General features: G+C 39.1%; 2 protein-coding genes across 3 annotated transcripts; both read right to left on the reverse strand.

Moving 5' to 3' along the window:
- Nucleotides 1-416: 416 nt before the first annotated feature.
- Nucleotides 417-4,879, reverse strand: LOC121745751 (ARF guanine-nucleotide exchange factor GNL2-like). Its single transcript, XM_042139711.1, has 4 exons — nt 4,842-4,879; nt 4,147-4,696; nt 3,590-4,056; nt 417-3,519 (listed from the first exon to the last, which is right to left on the reverse strand). The coding sequence occupies exons 1-4, from the start codon at nt 4,877-4,879 to the stop codon at nt 429-431; spliced, it is 4,146 nt and encodes a 1,381-aa protein (XP_041995645.1). The 3' UTR covers nt 417-428.
- Nucleotides 4,880-17,718: 12,839 nt separating this feature from the next.
- Nucleotides 17,719-24,323, reverse strand: LOC121743318 (ribulose bisphosphate carboxylase/oxygenase activase, chloroplastic-like). Of its 2 annotated transcripts, none has more exons than XM_042136589.1 (12): nt 23,985-24,323; nt 23,770-23,855; nt 23,666-23,675; nt 23,185-23,247; nt 22,651-22,764; nt 22,497-22,558; nt 21,317-21,371; nt 20,959-21,160; nt 20,011-20,117; nt 19,438-19,493; nt 18,766-18,858; nt 17,719-17,950 (listed from the first exon to the last, which is right to left on the reverse strand). In XM_042136589.1, exons 1-12 carry the CDS (start codon nt 24,289-24,291, stop codon nt 17,876-17,878), a joined length of 1,230 nt encoding a protein of 409 aa, XP_041992523.1. In that variant the 5' UTR covers nt 24,292-24,323; the 3' UTR covers nt 17,719-17,875. The 2 variants fall into 2 exon arrangements, with proteins under 2 accessions (XP_041992523.1, XP_041992522.1); XM_042136588.1 differs by having other exon boundaries at nt 17,719-18,154.
- Nucleotides 24,324-25,213: the final 890 nt, after the last annotated feature.

Below are 25,213 nucleotides of genomic sequence, written 5' to 3' on the forward strand. Positions count from 1 at the left end.
TCAAATCACTGAACAAAAACCAACAAATTAAAGCAATAAAAACCACTGACAACCGGAGCGAAGCAACAAAAATAGCGACGCATGATGATCATGCATCTTTGACCGTGACGCATGACCCTCATGCGTCTTTGCCCGAAAAAAATTAAAAAATTAACGACGCATGTCCCTCATGCGTCTCTATGAAAGACGCATGACTGTCATGCGTCTCATTGAAAGGAGACGCATGAGGATCATGCGTCTCTCCCAAATCCGGAACAAAAAAAAGTCTAGAACAAATAAGGAACCTAAGTTCTAGTTTAGAACAAAAGAAGAAAAAGCCCTATCAAAATTTCTTTTCTTGCGTTGATGCTTTGAACAAGTATTTTAATTTGTGTGATAATTATTGATTGAAAGAAGCAATGATTTAGTGTTACAATATGTAGTACTAACTAATATTCAGTGTTCTTTACTCCCTCGGGAAACAGTTCATCAGTGATGTGTGGAGCTATCCATTGTATCTGAACAAATGTTATATCCCACAAATCATCCTCTTCTGTGATCTTCAAAACATCTTCTTCTTTCATACTCATCACCATATTCTTCAACAACTCAGGAATTATATTCGGCAGCTTCGATTCCCCATACTCCCCTAAGTCGGCCTTCATGCAGGTATCCATTCTCCGAAGAATTCCAAGCCAAAACGTCCTAAAATTATTGCTCTCCGAAATCGGCTTCAGGAAATGCAAGTAGAGATGCGTCAGCACCTCCATCGAGAGCTTCAGCGTGCCTTCCATGCTTCTTGTTTCCCTCTCAGCATTGTCCCGTCTCGAGTACTGCAGCATCTTCTCGTGCAAGTCGTCCACCATGGCGAAGATGATGTTGTAGAAGGAGTTGATGCAGCTCGTGGGAGTGAACAGGAGGTCCTCCGCGAGCAAGAAGCTTCTCTGGAGTGATAGAACCGCGTGGTTCCTTACCTCCTCACGCCTCGCCAGGCTGGTCTTCTTGAGAGACTCCCCAAGCCTCTGGAAGAAGCTGATGGGGTTGTAGATCCTCGAGCTCTCCTCGACCGAGAGGCTGTTCCCATTGCTTCCCACGCCCGTGCTGCTTCCCGGATCCGAGTATCCGCCTTTGTACCACTCAACTAACACACTGGCTGATTCCGCCAGCATATCCATGATCTTGATGTTCTTGTCCACTTGGCTGTTCCTGAGCGCCACAAAGGCGAAGGCGCAGTCGATGCAGTAGGTGTAGTTGGTGCGCGTTATGTGGTTCTGATCCGTCATCAGGTAGATGAGAGTCTCCACGCCCTGATCGTACGTTTCAGGGTGTCGCCCCGTCACAGACAACAAATGCAGAACCGACATCCACCCGAGCTGTGTCTGCATTTTGTTCGGATAATCAGTAATGATCTTGCTCGCAGCTTGCAGCAAGAACTCACAGCAGGTTTCCAAGATCTCCTTTTCCATCCTCCACATCAAGTTGATCGACTTGAAAATCAGCTCCTCTGCTCCGTCCTCGAAATGATCCGACGCCAGGAGCTTCAGGCACATCTTCATCAGGGATACTATCGCCTTCTCAGAGAAAGGAATTGGGGAAAACAGAGGAAACTGTGTCACTTCCAGCAAGTAATCGTGGTAGTATGGCCAGAACGTCGACACTCTATTCCGGTTGGCCAGAGCCATGGAGCTGATAAGCTCCCAGCAAAACGAAACCGTCTCCTCCTCCTCCACCGGGGTGCTGAACTTCTGCCCTTTTCCGGCTGCAGCGAATATGATGCAGCGCCCTAGATTCAGCAGAGACTCTTCAGGCAAATTCGAACTTGTGCTGAAGATGCTTCCGATCTGACACTGCTGAATGATGCTAATGATTTGCTCGAATTCATTCATCCCTTGATTTAGAGACTCTTCCACATTCTCCATCGACATGAAGTTTAGAAACTTCGCAGTTATGCCCGAGGCCTGTCGTTTCTTGGAGTACTTGGGGTCGTTGCTAGGAATAACGACAGCAGAGTCCGGTTTGGTAGCCGGTGATTTGGGAGCCATTTCAGGCTCCATGATAGACTGTGGGAGCAGCTTCAGCCTCTTGAGCTTCAACAAGCACTCGATGATGGTTCTCCAACCGCCTCTGATCGAGTCCTTGAACGCGTTCACAATGGTGAAAACTGCCAGAATGGCCATCTTGGGCTTCATGTCGTGGCTGAAGGCGTAAAGCGTCTCTTCCGTGGAGGCATAAGGGTTCAGCAATGTGGTGAATTTGCTGAATGAGCAAATAAGTTCATCTAAAGTGTCTTCCAGTCCATACTGTGATATTCTTGCAATCGAGAAGAGCGACTCGATGCAGTCATGGAGCATTTCCTCTTCATCAGAATGTTCAAACACTGCTGCAACCGTTGCAACGGATGGGCCAGCAATGGAGGCGAACATGTCCCGCCCCAGTCTCCGATCAAAATCGCACACTATAAACGGTTGGACGATCTTGGACCGGTTTATGAGCTGGATCCATCTGTTGGGGTTCATTTCCACAACAACGTTGGTGTCATCCATCTTGATTGCGTTTGTTGCGATCGACTGGAAAAGCTCAGAGAGGTATTCTCGAGGGAGATCGCTTCCTCCATTGATTGATCTATTGTTCTTTATGAAATCCTCCTCCGACATCTTCTTCTTCACCTGCGGGTTATGCTGATCCGTGTTGAGCATGATGATCGAGTAGCAGAAGATCATAACGGCATCTTTGCTTGCGAACAGATCCGACGACTGCTGATCATAAAACCGCTCGGAGAAGGCCTCCACGACTCTCTGGATCTTCTGCGACTCCCCCGGCAATCTGAAGCTCTCGAGGTAGGTCCGAAGAGAGCTGTCGAGATGCATTCCACTGAACTCAAATGTGTGTGTGAATTCTCTCAGGACTTGGACATTGAATGCATCAGGATCACCGAGATAGTCTCCGATCATGGTCTTGTTGAGTTTAGGTGTGTATCGGAAGAAATAGGCGAAGGCTTTGGGGTCAGGTGGATCGGAAGTGAGCCCGGATTTCTTGAGGTAATCCAATCCCTTCTTCTCGTCTCTATTGAAATGACTCCCGGCGATGAGTATCTTCCTCTTCTGCACCTTCCTGAACCTCAGAAAATCGATCCAGGCCTCGACGTCGTCCCCTCTGACTCTGTCCTCCCAGAAGGGCCTGAATTCGGTGATCTCGACAGGGTATGGTCCGGAGGGGCTGGTGTCGTCTTCTCTATCGATGTTATCAGCGATGTAGTGAAGAATAACGGACAAGCCTTCAAAAGACTGAATCTGAGTACTTGTCAGGTAGGTACCTGTTGGGAAGGCATACTTGCAGAGAAGCTTGCCTGTTTCCTCAAAGACGTTCCTAAAGCTGGTGTCGGAGTCGTAGTTGACATAGGCCTCCATGGAGAAGTTGGGCTGCCTGCAGAAGTTGATGATGGCCTCGACAGCGACCTCCTGGAGCTGGAGGGAGCTCCCTGGAGCGGCGACCTTGAAGAGGACGAACGAGAAGAAGGCCTCGAGCTGGAGACGCACAGAGCTGTGACAAGAAGAAGGTTGTTAGGAAGGAAGGAATGGATGGAGGTGAAGTAGCAGGAATGGGAATGCACCTGCGGAGGAAGTGGTAGAGGTTGAGAACGGTGCTGGAGATCATGGAGAGGACGAGAGGCGTGGAGGAGATGCCGTAGTGGATGAGGTGATGGAAGAGGTCGTCCTGGATCATTCTGAGGAGCTTGGGGTGCTTGCCAATGCTGTCCCCGCTGAGTTCTATGGCGGAGTTGATGAGGTAGAGGGCGAAGACCTGAGTGTTCTCGTCGCTGGTTTGGTACGAGACTATGTCCGTGTCCATCATGTCGACGACGTTGAGGAGAGAGCAGAGGAAGTGGAAGATGTCCACTGCGGAGCTGATGCCATAGCCGGAGTCGAGGTCGTTGTCCTCCGTGTCCGACTCGGAATTCTCCCAGTCCTTCACCTCGATATCTGGCAGCCTGGAGAATATGATCTGGATCAGCTCATGCATCGTGTACCGAGCGCACCGCTGTAGCAGATCCACGCGGTTGGCTGTCTGCTGAACCACCTGCACGCCCAGAGTTTATTTGATAAAGAATGTTGAATGTGTTTGCACATTTTCTGATTCTCTGATGTGGGATGGTTTGAACGCCCGTACCTGAAAGCACGTGTTGACGAGGGTGCATGTCGAGTGGTCGGTTAGCAGGACGGAGGCGCGGTGCCTCATGACGGCGGTGAGGGCCTGCAGGATCCGCATCATGACCGCGTCTTCCGTGACGGGGTTGGTTTTCTCGAGGCGGCAGCTGGTGATGGCGTTCACGGCCGCATTTACGGCCTCCTTTCCGCCCTGAGTCTTCTCGTCGAATATGCCTAGGCGGAGGATCTTCAGGACGGATTGGAGGGCGGCTGCGGTGGCAGAAGCAGGGATGTCGTCGCTCTGGATCACGTCCAGGAACGGGGACATGTACACCGATGGGTCGATGGTTCGCCATTCCTGCTGAGGCTTGAAGAGCATGGCTCGGAGGGATTTCAGAGATTGTGATATCAAAGTGTCGCAGCCCTCGTCGGGCTGGTGGTAGTTCGACTCAGGTGGCCGGCGGATCACTGCGAGGACAGCTCCGACCTCGGCGTTTAGCATGCAGGAGAGGCCAAGGTCTTTCCTTTTTGTTTTTGTCAAGTATGTCTTGTTTCCATCATCTTCCATCACTCTTTACTCACTCAGCACAATGAGTTTTTTTTTTTTGTGGATTGAAAGTTCAAAAATCTGTTATGTTAGTTAATTAGGATATGTTCTTCAACTGTTAAGTTACATTGGTGCATGATTTTTTTGGACGTGGGTATTGGAGGGTATACCGGTAAATTTTAGTGGCTTTATTTGGAATTGTGGCCATACGAAATAGCGGATCATAGATGCTGGAAAAGAGGTTAAATCGATTGAAAGTTTGGACAAGTATTGAATAATTCTAATGCTAAATATATCATATGTTCTCTCTTCTGTTGTGGAGATTGATGTGCAGTTTTTCCGATCCTGAAATAATATGATCCTTTTTCAATATTAATTTATTGAAAATAGTTATAATAATTAGGAAAAAACAAACAAATCGATAAATTGAAATTTATAGTTAACAATGAATTACTGACAGAAAAACTAGTAAAAAACCAATGATATACTCCCTCCGTTAGTTTTTTTTTTTTTTTTTTTTTTAAAATTAACTTCATATATTTATATCATATATATGAAGGAGGAAATTACAAATCAACTCTCATAACAAGGAGGAAAGACAAATGATGCATGTTTTAATGCATCATTTGTTAAAAATAGAAACTTTAGAAATGATGCATGTTTTAATGCAAAATTAATAAAGTTAGAGAAAGAAAAAGAAAAGACGGATAAAATAAGAGAGATGGAGAGAAAAAATAGTGGAATTAGTGTTAATCGATTGTGGGGTTTATTTTTTAGAGGGGACATCTTTTTAGGTCCACGAACTTTGTCAAATTATCATTTTAGGTTCGTGAACTTTGAAAATATCATTTTAGGTCCGTCAACTACAAGTTAATATCATTTGCGGTATTTTAAACTTTTTCTGGACGAAAATGCCCTTAAGGCCTTCAAAGGGCAATTTGGACAATTCTTATGCCACTCATCTTGCGTCAAAGACCTAGAGTCCAACAATTTCTTTTACTACTATTTAATTTAATTACCATCCAAATTGAATTTAAATATAATTCCAATTTGACGTAAAAAATATGTGTTAATTTTTCAATTATTAGATGACCAATTATTTAGGGATAGTGAATAGAGACTTGATACTTTATTTTATTTTTTCAATCTAAACTGCGTTTTAAGAACTTACTATAGGTGATTTGTGAATTATGTTTAGTTTATTTGTTTTGAAATTAGATAGCTATTAATTTGGATTGTCATTCGGAATATTATTTATATAAATTTCAGAATGGAGAACAATTAACATCCAAATTGAATTTAAATATAAAAATTTGTCGTTAAAAATTGTTGGACTCTAGGTCTCTGATGCAAGATGAGTGGCGAAAGAATTGTTCAAATTGACCTTTGAATGTCTTAAGGGCATTTTCGTCCGGAAAAAGTTTAAAATACCTCAAATGATATTAACTTGTAGTTGACGGACCTAAAATTATATTTTCAAAGTTCACGGACCTAAAATGATACTTTGACAAGGTTCGTGGACCTAAAAAGATGTTCCCTCTATTTTTTAAAATGGAAGTTTGATTTTTTTATGAAACAAACAAAAAAAAGAGTTTCTATTTAAAAAATGGGAGAATATATAATAGCGGACAAGGCAGTCGGTAAATAGCATCAACAAAGTCACTTATATATTGACGAACATAAGGGGGTGATCCGTTACTAACTTGCTAACTCATCAATGCAATGTATATTAAAAATGTCAACACGATGATACTGAAATGTCAACATAAACTTAAATTGATATTTTAATACATTATGATGACATTGATATTTAAATGTCAACACAGTTTATTAAAATGTCAACACAAATATGTGTTGACATTTTACTATGATCGTGTTGACATTTTTAATACACTACGTTAATGAGTTAGCAAATTAACAATTTAAGAAAAGGTAGTATTTTAACGCACCCCGACGAACATATATGTCAATAAACACGCTAATAACGATTTACGCAAGACATTCAACTGTTCATTTGTTAAAATTTACCAACAAAATATTTTGCGACCCATGCTTTTTGTCAGAAGTATGTTGACAAATTTAATTACCATCGGATTTCTAATATTTACAAACAAAAAAGTCATTTGCTAATTTCATTGTTTGTCGGTAACCATAGTTATATACCCATAAATTATAAACCCTCCATTCATTATTAGAAGTCTCATTTTAAGTGAACTGGAACTCCTAATAGTAAACGAACTAAAATGGTAAACCGAGACTCCTAATGACGAACGGAGGGAGGGAGTACTCCTAATAATACATCAAAAGCACTCTTGCCATTGATCATTGGTAAACAAAGATAACTTTTTTGAGCATCCACTATGCAAGCTCAAGGGGATATAAAAACATATTGATAGATATATGTAGGCATGTGGTAATTGATGATGCCAAATTGCCAATCCTTCATATATTAACATTAACAATCCTCCATATATTACCATTAACATAACTATAATATCCTCTTATATACATTTATTGTGGTGCTTAGATAAAGACTTTGTTTGTACAAAACCGCCCACACCTTTTTTCTTACTACTATGTTGTAATTCCGTCGCCCTCAACATTTCCCACATAATCTGTACATCCTCGTATCCACATGTTTGAATATCGTCGTGTAGTTTCACAAGTCCTCTGCCTGCAATATTAATTAAATTACATAAATTAAATTAAAAATTTTATTTTCCTCTGAAATCCGTGAGTTAAGAGACATGATTATGAAGAAAAAAGAAAAGTGATGACAAACCAGTTTTATGAGGTCTGAGACGAGAAGAAACAGCGCACCAAACTCTCCGCCACCATTCCATCGCCGTCCGCCGCTCTTGGCTGTCAAAATTGATGATATATTTATATAGTAAAATATTTAGGTATGTGTAGATGCATAAACCAACACACTTGTTGAGAGTCTCCTGTTTCTAAGACACACGAGGATTGCTTTTATATTTATAACGGTGCCTTGTTTCTTTTTAATTTATTTTATTGAGTAATAATATTAAATGAAATAAAATCAGATTTGGACACGTTTTCCATGTGTGTCTCGTCTCAGTCTCACATCTTCCATTTAAATTTTGAAGTTTTAAACCCATAACTTGGATGATACTATTATTTTGACTTTGGTTGGCCTCTATTTTTGACTTCAGGACAAGTGTGTTTTCAGACAACACTCTTCGGATCTTCGGCCGGTTTTCCTCTTTCCAAACAAAACATTGCACTAGAGATGCCCACGGTTCGAAAACCGGCGGTTCCGGTTCGGAACCGCCGGTTCCGGTTTTGGCGGAAGCGGAACCGGAACCGGACCGTGAGGCTATTTCACGGTTCCGGTTCCGGTTCGAAAACCGGGCGGTTCCGGTTCCGGTTCGGAACCGCCGATTTTCCGGCGGTTTTGGCGGTTCCGGTTTTTGAACCGGCGGTTTCGCCGGTTCAATTATTTTTATTTTTTTTTTTTTTTAAAATTTGAAATTTGGCTTTATACAACAAATCGGAACAAGACAATGCATAATTCAAGCACAAATAAGACGAATAAGGAGAAAATGAAATAAATTTTATTGATTTTGAGTTGTAACGGACAACGATACATTACAATTTACAATACATAAGTATACAATACAACAACATACAACAATGTAATATAATTTACAAGTGTCGTCGGGCGTCGGCTCGTCGCCTCGTCGGACTCGGAAGGTAAATTTAAAAAAAAATGAAATGGGGGGGAAAAAGGAAAAATTGAAAAGGGCTTGAGATCAACTTAAACTTTCAAAGTTAAACTTTTCAAATTTAAGTTGAGTTGCCTACGTATCCACAATTTTATTGAGGAATCAAAGCCCACGTAGTTCTCTTACCTTGGGATCAACCCTTTTTTCTTGCAAAATGTTGCCCATTTTCTAAGCAAACACATATCAACACGCTATATACACATTGCTACATTTCTAATAGGGGCAATTTGATCTTCCAAAGCAATCAATGCATCTCGAACACACATAGTCAGAATATTATTCAAGCATCTAGCATGGAAAAAATTAGTACTAATAGATAGTTTGTTCTGATTTTTTCCATGCTAGATGCTTGAATAATGTTCTGACTATGTGTGTTCGAGATGCATTGATTGCTTTGGAAGATCAAATTGCCCCTATTAGAAATGCAGCAATGTGTATATAGCGTGCTGATATGTGTTTGCTTAGAAAATGGGCAACATTTTGCAAGAAAAAAAGGTTGATTCCAAGGTAAGATTTCATAGATCATTCAGGATGCGGCTAAGTTGTACTTGAAGATCATTAAAATATATTCCGCATTTGATATTTATCAAATGGGGAATATATTTTAATGATCTTCAAGTACAACATAGCCGCATCCTGAATGATCTATGAAATAGGGGGAAAAAAAAAAAAATTGAAAAGGGCTTGAGCTCAACTTAAACTTTCGAAGTTAAACTTTTCAAATTTAAGTTGAGGTGCCTACGTATCCACAATTTTATTGAGGAATCAAAGCCCACGTAGTTCTCTTACCTTGCTTACCTTTTTGGTCGGCAGTGCTCGCCGTTCACCGCCCCCGTCGACTCATTGCTAATGTTGAGTGCTATCGCTTCTGACCTCGTCATCGCCATCGGAAGAAAATTCTTCACCATCACTCTCTACACGGAAGTCGAAATCCGGCTCTTGTGCTCTCATGTCCGCCTTTGCCCAATCGTCAAGTAACATAGTGGCTTCCATGTTCTTGGCGGAGAGATTGCTCCTTTTGTCGTCTAGGACACAACCGCCGACACTAAAAGCTTGTTCAACGGCGACGGTGGAAGCGGGAACGGCGAATATCTCCTTAGCCATGATGGAGAGTATCGGAAACTCTTTGTCATGTGTTCCCCACCAATTAAGGACGTCAATTTGTTGAGTAGGAGGACCTGCATCTTGAAAAATAGAGCGCGATTCCAAATATATATCTAATTCACTAGTCGCTCTAGTCCTATTGGTTGTAGTACCGTATAGATCTTGCAATTGTGATACTACGTCGGGATCGATCATGACATTGGAAAAATCCCCTCCACCAAAATCAAATGTAGAAGGACTAGGAGGAGCACGTACCTGGTGAGCGGTGTTATACCGCATTTCATATTCCGCGTAGAGAGAACGAAGTGCACTATCTAACCTATGTTTGATTTCATCAACATCCGGAATACTTAGTTCGAAGCATTCTCCTCTTGTCAAGCCCATTTCGCGGAGTTGAGAAAAATCCAAAGCGTGCAAACAACCATAGTACATGTCTAAAATTTTATAAACACCATGCAACTTCCACTTTGGATCCAAGCATTTTGCAATCAAAAACACATTTGGAATACGTGAAAAATATTTTAACCATTTTTCAACCATGTAAAACAAAATAGCCTTCAACTCAACGAATTGAGTATTTTTCACACAAGTTTTAAAACCAATTGCCACATACATGCAATGCTCCAAAACGCGCACAGAAGTAGGATAATAAACACCGGATAACTCAACAGTGGCATTTTTGAAAGCGCGGAATAATCGAAATAAATCCATGCTGTGGTCCCAACAAGCGGGTATCAAAATCAAATCAGAAGGAACATGAGGACAACTTCTAAAAAAATCACATAAATACTCAATGTGGTTCAAAGTCGACTCCAACATATCATATGTCGAGTTCCACCGAGTTGAAACATCCAAACGAAAGTTGGTGTACCTGCATTGCTTACCATGACAATATCTCTTCCAAGCTCTACCAATAGGAGCTTTGTTATGAATCAACTTCACAGCAGTTCTAATAGGATCAACATACTTTTGCCACAAATCGATGGCATCTTGAACACACAAATTCAAAATATGGGCAATACATCGCACATGGAAATATTTACCATCAATAACAGGAGAACATGCACTGATTAAATCATCTATGCTAGCAGTGTTAGCGCTAGCATTGTCAAAACCAATAGAAAAAATTTTATTGATCAATTGAAATTCATTCAAAACTTGAATGATCAATTGAGCAATTGCTTGTGCAGTGTGTGGTGCGGGAAATTCCCGAAATGCAATCAAACGTTTGTTTAAAGTCCAACTGTGATCAACGAAATGCACCGTGATGCCCATATACGAATTTTTACAAAAACAATCAGTCCACACATCAGAACAAATAGAAACTTTATGCCCTAAGTTAATAATAAACGTACCTAATTGCGCCTTCTTTTCCATGCATTGTCGAACAACGGCTCGCGTCATTGAAGTTCGACTCAATTTTCTTGCAGCGGCATTATATACTTGCCGCATACTCGACTCAAAAGCATCGTTATCAAAAGCATTGAATGGAAAATGTTTCATAACGGCAAATCTAGACATCACATTAAGAGCATTTTTGTGATCATATTTCAAAAGAGTATTGCTACACATACCTGATGTTTGGGATGAACCCGTCGTCCCACTTCCGACTCCATGTTGAAAGTTGAGTTGAGTTTGGGTTGGAGCGATACCAAACTCGACCGGATGCGCTTTCTCCAGGTGACGGGTAAATGTACCGTACCCTCCACCCTTTCGGAATGTGTATACGTTTTCGCAATAGTTGCAATACACATTATAAGTGTTTGGATCGTTACTATCTTGTACCCTCTTGAAATGTTTCACGAAGATGTTTGAGGTTAAAGACCTTTCAGCTGGTCTAGGAGGTTGAGGAGGTTGTCCACGTCCACGACCACCACGACCACGCCGACTCCTTGGTGGTGGTGGGGGTGGCATTTCTTGAACCTCTTCTACCTCCTCCCCCTCCTCCTCGTCGTCATCATCATCATCATCATCGTCTTCATCAACATTCACGGGGGTTGGACTTTGTTGGGAATAGGCACCGCGACCGGGAGCACCACTACCGGTACCAACATAAGCATCGCCTTGGTATTGAGAGCGAGAGAGAGAAATAGCATGTGCCACATCTTGCTCTTCTCGAGCCTACAAAATAATATTTGTATTGTAAATACAAAATAAAATTATGAACAATAATGAAATGTAATTCAAAATTAATGAAATTAGTAGATAATAAATATTAACCTGCCACTCATCCATGTTCATTTGAGAAATTTCATCAATAACGGATCTCCGAGATGGCCTCTTGGCCTTTCCCTTTCCCTTATCAACACGACCTTCTCGGGATGAAGACATATTGGAATGGTATGTAGAAATGTAGAAATATGGAATAATATATTTTTTTTTGTTTTAGTAATTGAGAAAGAAAGACAACTTATAGAACTACGGGAACAAGTATAACTGTATAAGTGTATAACAATGCGTAATAAGAGTAGCAATTGCGTAATTAAATGGAAGCACAATAGCACAAATGAGAAATTGGAGACAAAGAGAGAGAATTGAGAGATTGAAGAGAGAAACTCTTATTAACACAAGAGTGGGGTGAATGTAAATGAGGATAGAGGGGGGTATTTATAGAAAAAAATGAGGGGGAAAATGGAAGAATTCGAATTTGAAATTTAAAAAAAAAAAAAAATTTGAATTTTCACAAAACCGGCGGTTTTGGCGGAAAACCGCCGGAACCGGCGGAACCGCCGGTTTCCGGGCCAAAACCGCCGGTTTCCGAAATAAAACCGCCGGTTCGGTCAACGAACCGTCTGCAAAAGCTGCTCCATTGTCGCCTCGTGCTCCGCGCCGCCTCGAAAGTCACTAAACCGGCGGTTAACCGCCGGTTTTTCCGGTTAACCGCCGGTTAACCGCCGAAAAACCGGCGGTTTCAACCGTTTTTGAAGATCACCACCGGCCCTCATCCCCCTGCCTCGATTTAAGCGCCGGAACCGGCGGTTCCACGGTTAACCGCCGGTTCCGAACCGTCCCGAACCGCCGGTTCGGTGACGGTTCCGGTTCGAAATATCTTGAACCTGAACCGGACCGCGAACCGAATTGCGCCGGTTCCGGTTCGGGAATATTGCGCCGGTTCCGGTTCCGGTTCCGGAACCGCCGGTTCCGGTTCGGCGGTTAACCGCCGGAACCGGAACCGGTGGGCATGTCTACATTGCACTTCTCCCAATTCCTGCTTTTCAACTTCAATGTTGTTGGATTTGGTGAATTGCATCAATTTTAATTTTATGATATCTTAATTATTAAGTTTGATAGAGTCAACTTAGTCTCCATATCTTATTTTAATTTGTATTTTGCAACTCATATAATAAAATCAATCTCAAATCAACTTAGTCTCCATCACTTGATCAAGACTCATATTTGATTCTTTTAGCAATTTCGTGTTGAGTATTCGAATATTGGGTTTGAAAGAGAAGTTTATTCACTGAATTGTATTTTGAGGATACAATGTACATTGGTATTTATAGGGCAAAAGATATAAATGTATCTAGGGACTAGACTACTTCGAACTCTACATTATAAATGTTATCTCCTCTTTTCAACAGGTTGAGACTCCATAATTCTCTTCCCAACATCCTTGACCCATCAAAATTCTATTTCCAACACTTCTCCTCAAGTTAAGTAATGAGATTTCCGATACTTAACTTGCCAAATGCAACTTAAGAATCTTTTGCACCAACAGTCTTTGTCAATATGTCTGCGAGTTGATCTTTGGATCGAACAAATGGAAATTCAACAATTCATGCCTCAATTTTTTCCTTGATGAAGTGTCTGTCTACTTCAACGTATTTTGTTTGATCATATTGAACTGGATTTTCTAATATACTGATGGTAGCCTTGTTATCGCAGAAGAGTTTGACATGTTTTATGTGGCAACAATGCTAATTCTTCCATTAGTCTTCTTAGCCACAATATTTCGGTCAATCCATTCCTAATTCCTCAGAATTCTGCTTCTACACTTGAGAGTGCCACAACTTTCTGTTTCTTACTCTTCTAGGTGACCAAGTTCCGCCAACAAATGTAAAGTAGCCAGAAGTCGATCTTCTATCAATGAGATTCCCTGCCCAGTCTGCATCTGTGTACCCATGGATTTCTAAATGATCATTCTTTTTTAACATGATCCCATGATCAAATGTTCCTTTCAGATACCTCACAATTAGGCTTGTCAAAATGGATATCGGGAATTGGATACATAATATTCGAAACCGAAATATCATGTAATTGGATACCCAAAACCCGATTTTTCGGGTTTCAGGATCAGGTTCGGGTATAGGATTTTTGGATCATTGGGTATTGGGTAACCCGATACCCGATCGGGTATATCCAAATTACCCGAATTACCCAATTTTTATTTATTTATTTTAAATTTAATAAATTATGTATTTATTTTATTATTTACAAAAATTCAAATGTACTCCCGAAATCCTTCACTCTTAAGTTTTATTTATAATAATTTGTAGTAGTTTTTTTATTTTAAACTCGAACTACTTCAAGCATGTATCAAATTCGAACTATAAGTTTGTATTTCTAAAATTTTGTAGTTAATTTTCTTTAAAAAATAATAAAAAAATATTAAAAAATTCCATCATCGGGACTGGATACCCGAAATCATTTTCGAATCGGGTATCGGATATTAGATTTTTGGAAATTCGGGATCGGGTACCCGAAATTTTCAGATCGGGTATCCGCGGATACCCGATTTGACAGGCCTACTCACAATCCTTAGTGCTGCTTCAAGATGCTTGTGTTGAGGTTGATGTATAAACTGACTTACTATAGTGACTGCGTATGCAATATCAGGTCTAGTATGAGATAAGAAGATTAGCTTCCCAACAAGCCTTTTGAACCTTTCCCGATCTGTCAGTTGGGCACCTTCTTCAATTTGTAAGCCATGTTTGACGATGATAGGTGTTTATGCTGGTTTATAATCCATCATTCCTATTTCACCCAATAAATCAAGAATATATTTTCTCCGGTTGATGAAGATCCATTTCCTTGATCTTAATACTTCTACTCCAAGAAAGTATTTTAGCGCTCCTAGATCCTTCATCTCAAATTCGGTTGCCAGGTTCTTCTTGAGTTGACCAATCTTCTCTTCATTTCCTGTTATGACCATATCGTCAACATAGATTAATAGGCAAAAGTAATCTTATCTCCTTTCCTTTTTTGGAACAATGTGTGATCTGCGTTGCTCTGTTGATAATCATATTTCTTCATCGCCTCACCGAATCTACTAAACCATGCTCTTGGAGATTGTTTCAGTCCGTATAGTGCCTTCTTCAGTCGACATACTTCACCTTCTTTGAAATCTCCTTCGAAACCCGGGGGGTCTCCATATAGACTTCTTTCTTTAAACTCTCCATGTAGAAAGACATTTGTAACGTCGAATTGATGTAAAGGTCAATCTTTGTTTGCTACAACCGAGAGTAATACTCAAACTGTATTCATTTTGGCTACCAGGAAAAACGTCTCTGAATAATCTACTCCATAGGTCTAAGTGTATCATTTTACAACAAGTCGAGCTTGGTACCTTTCAATGGATCCATCTGGTCTTCGTTTGATTGGGAATACCCATCTGCACGTTTCCCTTCAGGGAGTAGACATTTTTCCCAAGTATGGTTCCTTGCCAGTGCTTTCAATTTTATTTGCATCGCTTCTCTCCATTTTTTAGTCTTCATGGCTTCTTCGACTGATTGGGGAATCTCCTCTTCCTCATATAGCGCTTCTTCAAAAGCCCTAGCCATTTTTGTCAAGTTTGCCCTGACTATATTCCCTACTGAATATCTTGCTTTGCCTCCCCTTTCCAGGGAATATCTTTTGGGCGGGATACCTCGATTACTCCGTGGTGGTAGAATGTATTATTCAGTATCTCCATCTACTGGGAAGCAATCAGGAGAGTTTCCAGTAATAACAAGAATTTCTATTGCAGTATTATTTACCTCAGGTGTCGGACGAGTTATTAGCGGGTCACTGGGCTCCATAGGTTGTATAGCTTCCAAGGCTTGCTCAGGGGCAGGATTGGTTGGCTCAGTTAGATTCTCAATGGGATCCGTTGTGTATGGCATAGGTGACCAACTTAGGAAGTCAATTGTATATTCCTCCCCATGACGTGTAAGTTGGGAACCATAAAAGAATTCATCTTCCAAGAATTGACAATTCATTGTGGTAATGACTTGTCGGCTGTTAGGGTCGTAACATCGATATCCTTTCTGGTTTATGCCATAACCTACAAACACACATTTAAGGGCACACGGAGATAGTTTAGTAGGGTCATTTTTGGGAATATGTACGAACACTAAACATCCAAAAACACGGGGTTTCAGAGATAGAGCATATGGAACTGTAGTTAAGGAAGCCAAGGCTTGGAGGGGAGACCTCATGTTAAGGATGCAGGTTGGAAGGCGATTGAGAAGATAAATGGAAGTAGCTACAACTTCTAACCAAAAATATTTTGGAATAAACCCTTTTCAGCACTAAAATCTTTCATTTTTGAGTTCACAAATTCCCCACCGTTATCTAACCTAAGAATTTGGATCTTGGTTTGGAACAAGGTAAGAATCATGGCATAGAAATCGACAAACTTAGAAAAAACATCAGAGTTATTTTTTAAAAAGTAGACCCATGTCATTCTAGTGCAATCATCAATAAAGAAGACAATATAATGAAACCCATGTCCCCCAGTAATAGGAGACGAACCTCACACATCAAAATGGATTAATGAAAACATAGGTTCAACTCTAGTATCAGTAGAAGGAAAAGATTGTATGTGACTCTTAGTCAAAACACAAGTCTCACAATTAAATGCCGAAGTCGAAATAAGACTAGGAAATAAAACTTTCAAATAACCCAAAGATGGATGCCCGAACCGCCTATGCCATAACATTATTTCCCGTTCTGAAGTTCCTTGAGCCAACAATACCCTGCCCGGTTGAGTTATCTCATCCACGTAGTATAACTCACGGCTTTCAGTGCCACGCCCAATAATCGCTCCCGTCCGAATATCTGCAGAACACAAAATGTAGGGTGCATCAGAAGGGTGCAATCAAGTTCCTTTGTTACATGGCTGACAGATATCAATTTCTGGCATAGAGACGGGACATAGATACAATTTGATAGAGTCAAAGATGGAGAAATTCGAATAGTGCCGGCCCCCTTTACCTGAGCCAGTTCCCCGCTAGCAGTTTCAACATCGTGCCTTCGCTATCGTGCCTTCGCTATCTCCGCCGCCACTGCCGCTTCGCCTTCGCTCTCGGCTGCTGGCCACCATCCTCCTCCGATGGGTGGTCCGGTCCTCATTTCAAGGTCATAGATTTGAACCGGATCTGCTCTAACGCCGAAGGTTGTGATCAGGCTATTCCACATAGCCTTGGCCGTTTGGTGTTGGCCGAATTGCAAGACAAGTCGGGGCTCTATGTTTTGGATGAGCCACGAAAAAACAGTGTTGTCGGCCGTCTGCCATTCTTTGAATTTGGGATCGCCGGGTTTGGGAGGAATTGTTTCTCCTTCGAGGTGGTCCAATTTATCTCGACTGCCGACAGCAACGAGCATGAGTTTGGACCAGATAGGGAAGTTCTTCCCATCTAGTTTGAATCCTATTGAAACTGATTCAATTGCTTTGGCCATTTGAACCTCACTTGATCTTGCCTTTGGTTACAGGTTTGAAATTGGGAAAGAGGGAGCTGTGTATTGCTGGATTTTAGTCGGAGGGCTGGAAATGTATCGAACGATGATGAAAAAACAGATTCTGAGTTCGAAATTTTTTTTGGTGTTTTTCTGATTTTTTGGATCAAAAAAATACTAGGATCGAAGCATTGCATGTTAAATAGTCGAATATTGGGTTTGAAAGAGAAGTTTATTCACTGGATTGTATTTTGAGGATACAATGTACATTGGTATTTATTATTTATAGGGCAAAAGATATACTAGACTACTTGGAACTCTACATTATAAATGATATCTCCTCTTTCCAACAGGTTGGGACTCTATAATTCTCTTCTCAACATCCTTGAGACACCCAAATTCTATTTCCAACATTTCGGCTACACAGCCCACGTAGAACTGATTTCTCGAGAACATATATAGAACTAGTGACACTCTCACTCGCATATTCAAGAATGCATCGAAATGTAATGACCTTCATCTTTCATGAAGCAAATGATAATTCATGGGTGATGTTACAAAATTTATAATCTGAATGAGTCTCACTGTTGAAGTTATAAACTTCAGTCGTATAAAAAAAATACATATATCCATTGAAATAGGAATGGTTGAAAAATCATGAATATTATGGCGATTAAGATAAACTGCATGCACTTTCATTTCCACAATGGATGTTCTATCTCTCTCTCTCTCTCTCTCCTTTTTCCGGGATGAATGCGAGATTTCAGCATCTGTCACATTTTAGCTAGGAAGGTTATATACGGTGTAAGAAGAAAGGATTATACGAAAAGCATAGCACCGGATACACGAGCGAGTTATCAAACTGGCTCATCATCCATGTTCTTCAAGTATTCCTTGGAAAGCTTGGTTTCCATGATTAGCTTTTGCTCTTTAATGAGATCATATCCCGATTCAAGTAATGCTTCCAGCGTTTGCTGCATTTATAGTCATGCAAGCACATGCTGATTACTACGCGATAAAACAATTGAAAGTATCACAATGATATGATACTTATGGTAACATTGGCTTCTTTAGTAGCTTATCATGTTGCCAACAACCTCATTTCACTGATCTTTTCCCATGAATGAGTTACATATTCACCTAAGTGCTTTTGGAAATATCAATAAAACATTTTATAAGTGAAGGCTAATAGCATGTAAGTTACTGAACTTTGACAAAATCTGCAGTATATAGTGCTCAAATCCCTCAAATTATTCTCCTCTTAAGATTAATTACCGAAACCTTGCATCTAACCTTATCTTCATCTCAAATGTTATGATTATTAGTTCAAAGTATTCTTGACATCTCAAATCATTTGAATGAAATTACATTAGCAGTCTTAATGGTACTAATTCAACATCACAAAGTTCGATAAGCCTTAACTTAAGTTCATGTTTTTTTTTTATCAAAAAGCTGACTCTAAGATCCCAATATATACATTCCAAAAGTAAGTGGTTAGCATTCTGATATACACAAAGATTGGACAATCCACAGGAAGAAAAGAAATTGCAAATGATAAAAGTAATGACGAAACTCATTGTGATACCTGTGGAGGCGTAAATACTGGAAGTTTTCCATCCCTTTTCTGTTTCAGAAGTCTGGTACCAAGATCTTCAGCACCTCCGGCATCATTTACCCACTGGCGCATGAAAAGGAGTAACGAAAGAAGAAAAAATATATTCCTTAGTTCAACCATCCAGAGAGTTCATACACATTAGAGCATATAAGTACACTAGAGCAACCAACATGAACAAAAGAAAAAAGGGCACCACAGAGTTGCATAGTGAGGAAGTAAGCTTCTCATTGGTTTTAAAGCCGAGTAATATGATCTGGTCCCAAAGAGCTCTTGCTTTTCATCAAATGTAGATGAGAAAACTGAAACAACTACCGATGCTTTTATAAAATTAAAGTAAAATACTAGCATTGCCTTTACAAATTGAAGTATGAATATATGCTAATATTATGTTGTAATCTTCTTAACAAAGTTTTATTGATGCGATGTACTTTTTATCCAAACATTGGCATCTATCTCCAGTTTATCTCTTATCCAGTCTATGATATGATTATATAGACCCGGCCACAATTATGTATCTCGTTAATTCAAATAATTCTTTGCTGACAATTGACAAAAGATCACAACAATATCTTCAAGAGAAAAAGCTTATTTTGTGAACATAATTAGGAAAAGCAAAAGTCATTTCAATAGAATGGTAGGTACCTCTAGGATTGAGCGGTCATATGTTCTTGACCTAAGAGCACCATAAAAGTCCAGTGCTGTCAAACACAAACAAAAAATAGCGAAAACTCAGTATACGAATAGATAATTTATAACCTATCACCTTATGTCATTCATCACATTATTCTGTGCCTGGTGTCTGGAATACTGAATGTTTTTAGAGGTTTGTTTTAGAATCTTATTACATATATAGCTTATTATTACTATATGTGTTGGACCTAAAGCAATGATATTTTATAAGGACATAGTATATGTTACTTGGCAGTTTTTTTTAAAAATGCTACAGCTTATTGATAATTGCCCAACAAAGACATACCAAGGGATAATCCATATAATTTTAGGACTTCTTGTTAGAGAAACTCTTACTATAGAATGAAGATTAAATATGAACTAGACGAATCAGATCTAGACTAAAATTAGCTTAGAGTCATGCTAGGTCTTTGTATCCAATCAAATTTACTTCAGAGGAAAAAATGGGGTCCACCAAAAAGGTGAACTTACTGATAAACCATATAAACACCAAGACATGGGAAACAAAAGTGAATGGATTGGCACCTTGATTGGGAAATTCTTGCACGATGCTGACAACCTCATCATTGGTTATCCCATCCTTCTCGTACATTCTACTAACAATATTTACAATATCTTCTTCTGTAGGCTGCCTGTAAAACAAAACTGATTCTAAGAAACAAGAAAATTTGCATATATCTAGATTTGGTCATTTTAAGACAGAAGAATCAATGCAAGAACATTATTCTTGGCAAGAACATAATAATTGGTTAGAAATTTCTAACCTATTCTGAATATATTCACCTAAAAAAAGAAATTTACTAGTACTATGTTTTTTTGCATATATTTGTTTCACAAACACACAAGTAACAACCAATAAATTTACTCAAACAGTTAATTTTCTTAAACATTTATAATTGAAGAATATGGATGCTAGGATTGAATAAGAATCACATAGTCGGGTTCCTAAGCTCAAGAAACCTTTATTAAAGGATGAATTCCATCCCTGAGAGAACCTAGAGTTTTGTGGTGTTAAGAATATTAGTATTCTGTCCCACATCGGTGATGTGACATAGCCTAGCTTAGTCTCTTGTACTATATATATGTGGCCTCTGTTGAGTAATAAAATACACCAAATACACTACTACTTTCTCTACTATGTCTATTTACTTTTCCGCTTATATCTGTATTTTACTGTTCTACATGTGGATGAGGTAAATCATAGAGGGGTGGTACAGAAGGAATCCAACTCCAAACTGTTGTCAGGAGAGTAGAAACCTACACTGTGAACCTTATCCAGGAAAATACTACCAAACCATATTAAGATCTTTTACACCAACTGGACTTGACCCCGAGGACTCAAGAAGGCTTCCGTTGAGGTATCTAGTGCAATATAGTGGATAATTTACTCGTAATGTGCTGGAAGAAGTGCTACATGCATATTTAAACAGATGAAATCATATCCTTATTATCACATGTCATATCAATTATTACCAGTAGAACTTATCCATCCTTCCATCACGGATCAATGGAGCATAAATTCTTGCAAAATCATTTCCTGTGACGATGATCGGAATCCTGTGAGTGATGTCTGCCTCTCTCCAACCTTGCCCAATACTTACTCTTGTAGGATTATCTGCTATATTCATGAGACTTCCAACCACAATTTGGTTGTTAACTGTCATTTGAGTGTTACCTGGTTGTGGGAATTGAAATGTATATAAGTTAATGTTTCAACTTATTTGATCTCAAATTTCAGAAAGAAAAGTATATTGAAGTACATAAGAGATCTGTTAGGAATTTTTCGAAGGAGTGGAAGATAATCAAGAGTTTCAATAGGGATTCATCTCACCAAATATACCAAGGCCAGCATCAATATCATTAATCATCAAGCAGCTCATTTTCCCCTGTATTTTTGGGACAAATCAATACTAATTGCTCACTCTTAAAATATATAAAAAGCAATGAGGAGTAAAGAGAGATATAATGGGTCAGTTAGTTATCTAACTGAATGAAGTCCTTTTTTCTGTTCTTTCCAATTATAACTTTCAAGGCTTAAGATGTAATATAGCTTTGGGGCATCATATATGTAAACCTTCAATGGCACAGTGCCAAGGTGTGTCAGTGGGTAAGAAAATGTCAGTTCCTGATAAATTCATCATCAACTCACAACTTAAGAAAATATCAACAAAATATTCCTTTTTGGCAAGTGATGACTTTAAGCCCCACATAAATATATATCATGAAAGTCACCTATCCAACTCCTTAAACCAACCCCCACATAGTAGAGACCAGCAACCTCCTATATAAGAGGCCAGCTGACTGAAGGTACATGAGAAGCTAACTTACTACCCGGTTGCAGATTTCCGAAAAAGACCAACTCAAAAAGTTTGTCAACAAAAAGTTGCATTCCGCATATTTAACTTGATGGCTCACGTTCTTGGAAGTTGAGCAGTGCTAATATTAATATTGGTTCACGAACCAAAGAATCAAGTTTTTGTAGTTTCATTTCTAGTAGCTGGCATGACAAACTAACTCACTTACACCTTAGGAGTTTAGATTTGGGAAGCTGTTAGCTATTTTCATTTATTAATTTTATCTTTAGTGACAAATTGAAAAGGATAGGAAAGAAAACTAGTTTGAAATGATCAGATAGGCTTTTCCAAGTCACTATTACATTGCCTCGAAATGAAGAATGTATTCCGACATATAAATTCACTGAAATACGAATCCTCTCCCTATTTTCGAGATACATAATTACCAAAATACATAAGATAGATACTCCTATATATAACAATATAACATATCATATAAGCCATGAATATCTATTGTTGTCTTTAGATTTCTGAATACTTTCTATTCCATTCTTCAGTTACTATAGTCTATATATCTTCAATTAAAATCAGGTAGAATAAAGATATCATCTTCGTTAGAAACCAAATTACATGCTGGAAGAATGAAAATAATATGAGCGGCCAAAAAAAATTCAGAACTTTGAAGATGCATGACTGTGAATTTAGTGAGTAGCTAACTTGGTTTTGGACCACTTGAGAAGCAGTTCTGTACCGTTCATGTATCAATCTTCCTGGTTCTCCTGTAGAAAGCACAAGAAAGCTCTTTTTCTCAAATAGTATCACTTAATATGAAAACAGATGCTATAAAATAAACACCACTAGAAAAACTAACCTGCTCTTTCAGATTCCAATTCCCCAGCAGACATGATGATAGGTTCGACCCCCAAAGCACGGAAAATAAGCTCAGTTTGAAAAGTTTTGCCTTGTCCTTTCCCTCCCCAAATTCCTTTGACAGAAAAATTTCAATATTTTTCTCAGATAATTGTATTCTACACAGATGGAATCAAACAATAACAGCAATGATTTTCTTTTTTACAGTTAGTAACCTGGTCAAGATTGTGCAGACGAATTCAAAATGTAATTGATGCAAAATCTAGATATTGTAGAATTGTGAAACTGTGGGCAAATAGATTTGCTTCCAGGACTAGATATAAGATAACCAAAGTATTACAAGAAATTTTGTAATGTTATGAGTAACGATAGAGAAAATCGTTTTCTTTCCATGTGACAAAATAACAAGTTATCAACAACATGGAAACATTTGGAGAGTTTTTTTTATTATTATGCTATGCATTTAATCCTATATCTATGGTAACTTGCTTTTTCGTGATTGACATTATACTTACGCATGACAAAGTATACTGACCTAAAATTAGTGGAACTCTGACATTGAGTTGATGAGCCATGAAGTTCTTCGCCATGTGGACAACTGCAAAAGGAACAACAATAATGTTCAATCGTAAGCTACCACAAATACTTTCCACCACAAAGACATGATCTCAGATTTAAAAATTCGAAACTCATAGACTTAACCAATGCCAACTGTCAAGTCAGTTTTCTAAATAAGTTAGTCAACAATAGAACTATTAAGGTATCAGAAACACATCGATTTAGAATTTGAACAGCGTTGATTTAAGTAGAAATATAGGCAGTACTAGCCTATGAACCAAAAACTGTAAACAAATTTCTCAAGGTTAGAAACAAGTTCCATTGATGCCACCATACACACAGATGCTAATTAGAAATGTGAATTCTAGGTCACTGTATCGTGCATTCGCTGATAAAGCGCGTTGTACATGCTTATGCTACAAAATGCTTTTTGCTGCCCCAAATCTCATTTTCCTTACCAACTTTATCCTGCAATATGGAAGTTAAAAATAGAAGATGGATGAGAAAAATAGCTGAATCAAACGATGAAGTCGGAAAAGTAGACATTAACACAGTAATCTACCAGGAAAGCAGGCGCGATGTAATAATCGCCTTGAAGATACTCGAAAGACCTTGTTGCCTTTTGCCGATAATCAAACACAATATCCGCTGGCAAATTAGACCAATAACGTAAAATATCAAGGCAATGATGAACGATAATCAGTTGAAACTAATTCCCAATTTAAAAATGTTGATCCAACATATTCATAAAATACGCAGAAAATAATTAGTGATTACAGTCTTTGCCGAGGAAATTGCCAGTGAAGAGATCATCGATGATGCCAGCCCTAGCTCCGACGGCGATGTTCATGTTGTCGGCCTCAGCTCCAAGTCTGTAGAGATAATCTTTGGCTTCAGAGTCCTCGGCTTCCCATGAGGACTGTTTGGATAGCTTCTTTTGCTGTTTGCTGGTTGCATTCTCAACCCCTTCGCTGTGGGTGCAACAAATTGTGAAAAAATTGGAGGGTTTTTTGGCGTAGAATTTGGGATTGGAAAACAACTGTGATTTAATTGAAGAAGGGGAAATTTGGAAGCAGAGAGCCATGCCGTTGAGCTTTGGGGTTTGTTTTCTTTTCTCCTTTTTTTGGGATGATGACTTCAATTTTAGGCCACTGAGCCACATATTCGTAATTCAGTTTTGTCCGTTAACGTTATCAAGAAAGTTGGCGCCACATGAGTTTCAACCACACTTGAAAAAGAAAGTGTAAAAACAAAAATAAAATATACTAGTCCGCGGTAGAAAAAAAATTTACTTTGTTTTTCCATTTACTTTTTTATAATAGTATTTCTTAAAATTCGTGACGAACTCAATCGGGACTATTAATTGCGGATGGGTGGAGTAACAAACTAAGACATTACAATTTCTACTCAACCCTCTTCTTCCTCATAAGAGATTGATGTGGATGCTAATTTAATTTAGCATGATGAGTGTATTTACATTCACTCTCTCTGTCCACGAATTCCTAATGGTGGACAGACCAAAATAGCAAACCAGTACTTCTATTAATCACGGACATATGGAGTACAAATTTTGATAGAGGGATTATATGTTGCCACCACAACTAATGAAATTATATTTAGTACTTCAACTAGTAACAATAGATGAAATGAAATATTATTAACAAAAAAGGATCCAATGATTTAAAATAAAGAATTTAAAAAAACCTAGTAAATAACTATACGTATAACTGAAAATTCAGAATGTTGCAACTTGCAACTCAAAAGTGAAATCAGGTAGTAGCCCACTAGTTCTGAGCCCAGTGTTAGGCTGTGCATACAAATCAACGGCATTGTTTAAAAAGCCATAGAATTAATAAATTAAGCCCACGCGTGGAATAGTTTACGTCGAAAAGAGACCCAATAATAAGAGATATTGGCATGTAAATAAATGAATTATCAATTCCTTAATGTTAGAATTTCTGATTAATATTTTATGATTTAAAAATAATTACATGAAACAACGTCAT

The sequence above is a fragment of the Salvia splendens genome, chromosome 8, assembly GCF_004379255.2.
Source record: "Salvia splendens isolate huo1 chromosome 8, SspV2, whole genome shotgun sequence".
NCBI lineage: Eukaryota > Viridiplantae > Streptophyta > Magnoliopsida > Lamiales > Lamiaceae > Salvia > Salvia splendens.

Coding starts and splice junctions, on each gene's coding strand:
- LOC121743318 (XM_042136588.1), bottom strand. CDS start 24,291: ATGGCTCTCTGCTTCCAAATTTCCCCTTCTTCAATTAAATCACAGTTG. Junction 21,161..21,316: donor TGCTGGCCTTGGTATATTTG/GTGAGATGAATC, acceptor TCCCACAACCAG/GTAACACTCAAATGACAGTT. Junction 18,155..18,765: donor CAGTATTTACGCCTCCACAG/GTATCACAATGA, acceptor CTATAAATGCAG/CAAACGCTGGAAGCATTACT.
- LOC121745751 (XM_042139711.1), bottom strand. CDS start 4,879: ATGGCCACAATTCCAAATAAAGCCACTAAAATTTACCG. Junction 4,697..4,841: donor AAAGCCACTAAAATTTACCG/GTATACCCTCCA, acceptor GAGTGAGTAAAG/AGTGATGGAAGATGATGGAA. Junction 3,520..3,589: donor CTCTACCACTTCCTCCGCAG/GTGCATTCCCAT, acceptor TTCTTGTCACAG/CTCTGTGCGTCTCCAGCTCG.